This window comes from Lycium ferocissimum, unplaced genomic scaffold (genome assembly GCF_029784015.1).
Source record: "Lycium ferocissimum isolate CSIRO_LF1 unplaced genomic scaffold, AGI_CSIRO_Lferr_CH_V1 ctg13560, whole genome shotgun sequence".
NCBI classification, from domain to species: Eukaryota; Viridiplantae; Streptophyta; class Magnoliopsida; order Solanales; family Solanaceae; genus Lycium; species Lycium ferocissimum.
The window spans coordinates 252-7,702 of NW_026714946.1; the positions used below are offsets into that span (position 1 = coordinate 252).

Sequence of the window (7,451 nt, forward strand, 5' to 3'; positions counted from 1 at the left end):
GTTCAAATAATAACTAATTTTGATTTTGGAGAAAATTATTCATCTGAAAATCATTCATTCATCCAGGACAGAAAGGAAAAAGAAAGAGGTAAAATCAAGGAAAAGGGAAATAGGAAGTAATCTGAAGATGATCACATGCATAAACTTAAAAAAGATGGTAATAATCAATTAGAGAACCGTAAAAACATGTGAAGGTATGAAACAAAAAAAACTTTTATTCATTTATTTTTGGGGAAGGAAGACAAATAGATCAATTAATAGTTAACCGTCCCCTTTGATTCTACCATTACAGAGAGATTAAATTTAAGCCTTGTATGGAGTTGGGAGGGGCATGCCCTTGACAACACCGCAGAGAGGATGGTTGTCTGGGAGGTTGTACTCATCTCTCAATGATCGGCTTGGGGAGAGAACGCTGAAGTACATTTGCTCTCCCAAGTATGTCTTCTCCCACATATCTGACCTCAAGTTCCACATTCCTGCATTGTCAAAGGTCAACATTATTGCTGCCCATGAGTTTGGATACACCTGGATGTTGTTCCTGCTTGTGGCATCCACTAAATTGTAGTTCTTCCTCTTCTCTGGGGTCCACTTCCCGGGCTCAACAGCAATGGCGAAGAAGGAATATCCGTCCAGGTGATAGGTGCGGATGGTCTTCTCGTGGTTCTCGAAGATGATTTCCACAAAGTTACGGTAGGTGGCGTTTTTCACATTTGCGGCAATAGTGAGCTTGCTTGGGTCAGCAGGGGGCTTCATCAGCCATGAGATCATACTTGAAGGCCTTATCGGCAGCCCAGTACTCTACAAGCTTCAACGGAGTCTCGCTTATCGGTGTGAGATACCGTTCAAACCATATCTAAGCTTACCACCTACTTGGCCCTTGGAGTTGACGATCTTGATGGTGCGGGTGATGTTTATCTGTCCATAATGGTAGGAACCTTGAGGGTTGGGTCTGGCAGCACTAGCAGTGAGGTTCCATCTGAAGGAGCGGAACTGGTTCATGGACCAGGCAATGCCTTCAGTGTTGTCTGGTGGGGATGCTGGAAGCTCAGAGGATGCTGGACCCTTGCCATTAACATAACGAATGATGGCCACAGAGGAGAGTTCTTGCTTCAAGAACCTGCTTGAAGCAACCAAGTAATAGTCCTTGGGCTCCTGATTGGCAGTGACCAATACTGAGAGGCACTGACCAACGTGGATGTCCAAGGAATCGTAGACGTTTTGTACGGTGTGGGATCCCTCTAGCTCCACTAATTTCATTGGGTGACCTTGGAACCTCACGTTGACTGATGACCTCATGCCAAGGTTGCAGAACCTGTACCTATAAGTCTTGCCAGCCTCCATGGTAAAGAGTGGCTCTTTTGCCTCGCCAACCTTAGCAGACTTACCATTTATGATAATGCCATCGGGCCTGCCAATGGTGCGTCCACCGTCCAAGATCTTTTTCAAGGTCTTGTGGCCCTTGTTGTACCAATCGCCCACGAATACGTTGTACTCATCAGCAGGATTGTCAAAAGGAACTGGGATGAGAGCACGACTGTGGACGTTGATGGGGCCATAGCCACCGGCTGCCCGGTGCAAGGCTGTGGTTGGGAAGTAGTAGTAGCTACCAATCTGGTCCTTGACCTGGAAGCGGTAGGTGAAATTTTGACCAGGCATGATTGGGCACATGGTTCCTGGGGTACCATCTTGCCATGAGTTCTTCCTATGTTGGACACCATTCCAAGTTAAGAGGAATGGCTCGTCCAATTTATTGAAGACATTGACAACAATGTTGTTGTTAGAGGTACAGTTAATTCTAGGCCCTGGGAACTGCCCGTTGATGAGAATACCTTGTTGCGGCACGCCCAATGGATCGACAGTGCCATATGTGACTTCCCAGTTAAAGTAGAGGTAAGGGTCCTCAGCTATCACTCCTAGAGAGAGGCAAAGTAGCAAAGCCACGACTGTCACTTTCCCACTTCCCATGGCGTTGTTTTATTTTTCTCCTATCCCCAAACTAAAAAACTCTTTTTGGAATTCTTTTGATGACTTTTTGTTTTTTTGGGATTTATTTTTATTTTTTATTACTCTCACAAGAAGAAGAGGTGAGCTTCTTCTTTTTCTTTATTCTTCTTCCTGCTAGAGCTTGCACTATTCAACATCTACATGATGGCCTTTTATAGCATAGGATGTCACTTTTGGAACCATAGGTTAGTGACCGAAATAATCTCTCTGCCTCTCCTTTGATTGTTGGCCACGTCTTTCACTCCCTATGATTCTCCTTATATTTCTCGCATTCCTATACCTACCCTTTCCGATTCTTCAGCATCACCACTTTTAATTCTTTTTTTCCTTCTTCTTTTTGCCTTTTCTTATGGCTTGTTTTCTTTGTTGTTTATATTTTACTTGGTCGAAATTAAGAACAAGAACAGGATGCACTTAGAGTTTTGTACTCCATATGAATATGATAGTACACAAGAATTTAGTCTTTAGATTTCACATAAAACCTAAATAAAAGGACCGTTGGTTTCATTCCATATTTTCCTTATGAAGCAAGGATAAACGATAACTTGGGTTGAAAATAATAAGTTGAAATAATTTAGTTATATATAACTGTGGATGCAGTCTCATATAGAAGCTCATGCACATGCACATACTTTTGTGGTTTTAAAATGGTATTAGTACTTAGCTTCCCTTAGAATAACTCTCTCTTTTGTACTATACTAACTATTTAATCCGCACAAATCGATTTTGTCATACTTCTATCACTTGTACCTATGAGAATGATATTAAGGCTAGCTGGTAGCAAATTTGGTCAATTATCACAATAAATACCTTTAACATAATATACCCAATTAGTGAAAACTTTATTCTTTACAGGTTTGACTTTTGCTAGTTATGTACTTTTACATATTTTGTAATCAAGGCACTTTATATTTATTTTGGTAAATTGATTAGCTACCCGAAAAACCGAATCAAACCAAAAAATCGAATCAAATCGATGGAAAAACCGACACTTTGTTGGTTTGGTTTGATTTTGATTTTTAATTTAAAAATCGACAAAATTTGGTTTAGTTTTGGTTTTAAGCAAAAAAATAAACGAAAAAGCCGAATAAAACCGACTATATAAATACCTATTTAAGCATTATAATTGCACATATATTTATATAAAATCTTAATATTTTGCGATACATATTAAACTCTTGCACTCTTGGTTTGTAATTCTGGTGTTTGCCTTTATAGTAATCAAATTCTTCCCCTTTACTTTCTAGTGGATTGATTTGTAGTCTTTATTTTGATAACTTCAAGAATTTATATATTTCATGTTCAAAATAACTTGTCTTTCAGTAATTCAATATTCATCATTGTTTAATTCAATTATCGTCAAGATATCTTGGTATATTAACTCTTTAAATTTTTGCACAAAAAAATATTCATTATAAGAAATTTTATTAAGTTCCTTGGAAATGACTAAATAATTAGACAATTGTAACGGACCAAATTCTCAACAAGTCCAACAACTTGTATTAATCAAACACAGTAGCAATACAATCGGGATTTTGGAAATAACGATTGAAATCTGACTCAAATACAAAAGATAGAAAGAAGGGATGAGAATCCTAGATACTAATAATAAGGACGAACGGAAACAGACTTTGACTTTAGACTCAACAATATTCACATCACCGATTGCTTCTAAAATGACACTATTTATCAACCTGAATCCCAAACAAGGCCACTCAATTTAGTATTGGGCTGCTTTACTAATACTGGACCAGGCTCATTCATAACAACACCCCCGGCCTGAATAAGAACCTTGTCCTCAAGGTTCGAGTAGTCTAGCCTTATAGCAACAACATCATTGTAAAAAATGCGGCAGTTGAACATATTCAAAGAACTACCTTACATGCTTTGAATCATTCTTTGAATCCATGACAAACTTAGCAACATTGTGGTGTCCAACGCATCCCCTCGGCAATGTACCACAATGAAATTCCATTAAAGTAGTCTCAAAGCTTGCTACTGATATAACCATAAGATCAATATTTGCCTCCAAATATTCACAAGCAAACAAAAATAATTGAACTTGAAGTGGCTGCAGAAGTGCAACTACTGGAGTAGCAGCATTACGGGCCTGTAAAACCAGTTTTGGAAGACGGATGATCAACAACCATGTTGTGTTCTCTCTAAATAATTCTAAATCTATCATCTGATAGATTTTGTCCACAGTGAACATAAATTCCACGAAAAATAGTAGCATATCCGGAAATATGAAAACAACTTTTCTTCAGCCCCATCCTGCCACAAATAAACACTCCAGAATTTTGACAAGAAAGGCATTTGCTGGAAAAGACAAATTCATCACATAGGCCCTTCTCCCCTACAATATTTCCTCTTGACACAATATGTCCACTAGCTTCACCCAATCTTGTTGCATGGATCCAGAGAGCAAGCTCATCAGAGAAACTTTTAAATGCCTTCAGTAATATATCACTAGTCCCCCATTTAATAAATTCAATTTCAATGATTTCACTGGTCTTGTAGGAAGAGCAAATAGGGAACTTAGATGGAAACAAGAAAGTATCTACCCATATCTTTAGGTCCCAATGCACAGACATCAAGCAAGACATGCCATCCGTTTTCATGTGCCAAGCTCATGCACTGATAAGAGAACAAAAACTGTTTTATCTTCTTCCTGTCCTTATTGTGGTTATTATTTTTTGAGCGATTATAAAAGAGATTAACAATTGACATAGCAACTGTTAATGCAAAATGAGATAGGAAAATAGAAGAGTGTATACACCATTACCATCCGGGATCCCACACTTTTGTCATCAAGTTAGAATACGCAGTTAAACTAGCATCCAGCAATGATAGTGCCTCCACGTTCTCTTTACAACCTGTTAGAGCCAAGGACTTGGAACATATTCCTGAATCCCATTTGCAAATAATGAGCACAGTTGCAGTCATCCACACAGAGGACCTTTTACTACTTTCATTCAAAACCAACACATGATTCATCTTTAAAATATCAGTAAGCTTAGCAACTTTAGCTGCTAGTTTCTCTACTACATTGTTAAGCATAGTAGAGTCCATGACAGTTACTTCCTTCACATTGGAATGCTGTTGGTGCAAGCCAGAAACAAACAGAATGCCTTTATGAAACACAATAAATTATTCATGTAAGTGGCAACCGATATTCTACAAATACCCCAAGAAGGTTTTATTACGTGGTACCTACTCAAAGTAGAATTGATATGCTGAACTTTGCGAGCAATAACAATCGAGGCAACAATTATAATTTTTTTAGACCTTGATCCACAATACTTCAAAAAATTTAGCAACTCTATAGCTTCTGGGATCTTCCTTGAGGAGTTGTTTAAACCCAAGGCAATATGTCATCATAATTAAAGTCAAAAGTCTCTTCACAAACTTCTTTAACCTTCTCAATATTCCCTTGCCTCCCAAATGTAGGGAATAACCCTCTCGTTATCCAGCCAACAAATTTTGACATACATGTATACATCAATAATTATGATCCTAAAGAAAGCTAAAGAGGAGTTACTAGTCGTGAGTCTCTGTCTTGTGTCATACCACTTGTTTGTTAAAAAAATGTACAGAGAATCGAACCCACAACCATGTCAAAATCACTATGGTGATGCAAAATTAAATTTATATGAATCAAAAATTGACCCCATATATATACTTCCTCCATATTATGTGTCATACCACTTGTTTGAATGTAAGTCAAAATCACTATGGTGGAAAATATAGTTTTAAAAACTTCCTCCATATTATGTTCATACTTAATCTCTAGGGGTAGAAGATGTTGCGTCACTTCAATATCATCATTGGCAACATATTAACAAAAATGTACCATAAACTTAGTTGCAATATGACTTCGATTTTCAATTGTACCTTGTCTGAGAATTTTGAGCATACACCGAGCCTCCTCCGGTTGTCCGTTGTCTAAAGCAGAATTCATCGCATAGGAAATGACTGTTGAATCTGAATTTTCCTTTGATTCTTCAGATGAATCCTCCGTAAAAGAAAATTGTTCAATCTCATTAGAGATCAGAACAATTGCAGCAACAGGAGGAACGAGCAGTGTGTCATTGTTTGCAATTTGGCAAAGCAGAGCAGTTTCATGACTCTGGGGAATTTCGACAAACACTATATCTTCAATCGACTTTGGGGAGATTCCCCTGTTTTTGTGTCGATCAAAGTGTCAAATTTATCCGAAGTGCTTGAGTTTCTATCAGCCAAAGCAAAAACAGTCTCTTCGCTAACTGCCGTAGTAGCAGTGTCAATTGCATCTTTAACTGAACTGCTTGCATTATTGTCGGTGGCAATCTGGTTAGATTATATATACTTGAATTTGACAGATGAATTTTGTCAAATTACTTAGACATAACTGAACAATTCTCTTGTATCGTCTGTAGCAAAGCAAGAATATTGGTAATTTGAGAGTGCAACACAAGAGACACTGCGAAGGGTCGTGCTCGAAAATGCAGCGCTAAGTTTTCCTTAAAATGCTTGCAATCCCAAAATTGTTTGTTGCGATACATCCAACAGAACCAGTTGAATGCCTCACTATCGAGATTTAATAAAGGAAGAGATAGCAAGTATTCCTCAGAGAAGCCAAAGAAAGTGAAGTATCGCTCCGCCTGATAAATCCAGTCCTCTGGATTACCGGTGCTGCTGAATTGATCTAATACTACCACTGTCATTAGAGTACGTAAATGAAAGTACCAATGCAATGAACCAAATTCTCAACAAGTCAAACAACTTGTATTAATCTGTCACAACCCAAATCAGAAATCGTGCAGGCACCTCCCCAAATCCCACCTAGGAGGCGACGCCTTTTACCTAAACACTCATTTTATATAAAGAACGAATGACACAACAATGGCAATTTCATTATTCATTGAAATCAGAATTAATACAAGAAATACTTTTACAATAACCAATTTCCAAAACCAGGTCTAGACTAGTACAAGAGCTTCTAAGATTTACAACTGCATATGATAATACAATGGAGCACAACCTCTATTTTGGAATAGAATTAACAGAAGTCTTTAACATGGACACCGGATAATCCTTAGAAGCTATTAATCCACGAACTTAACCTGTAACAACTCTGCACCCCGAATAGGGTGTAGCAAGATTAGTATCAGTACAACGCTCGTACTAGTAAGTATCATAGGCCGACAACGATTAGGAAAATATAATAATAATAGTAAACAACAAATAAGTATGGTAGACAGTAACTCAGTCAGTCTACAGATTCAATACGGGGGAAGGTTTCAACATTCAAGCCTACATATGAACTTCTACTCCTCAATCCACAAACCATGCAATATAAGACAAGACCCACACAAATATTACCCACGACATCAAGTATGAATAACCTCACTAAAACCATAGATCAAATTCGCGCCTACTACTCAAATAAGGCTACTTTCAACAGG

The 7,451-nt window shown here is 38.0% G+C and overlaps 1 protein-coding gene across 1 annotated transcript; it reads right to left on the reverse strand.

Moving 5' to 3' along the window:
- Window positions 1-275: 275 nt before the first annotated feature.
- On the reverse strand, window positions 276-2,128 carry LOC132042137 (L-ascorbate oxidase homolog). Its single transcript, XM_059432755.1, is given in 3 exon segments — window positions 276-748; window positions 750-825; window positions 828-2,128. Coding segments are annotated over 3 exon segments (1,659 nt in total). The 5' UTR covers window positions 1,966-2,128; the 3' UTR covers window positions 276-303.
- Between the last annotated feature and the right edge of the window lie 5,323 nt (window positions 2,129-7,451).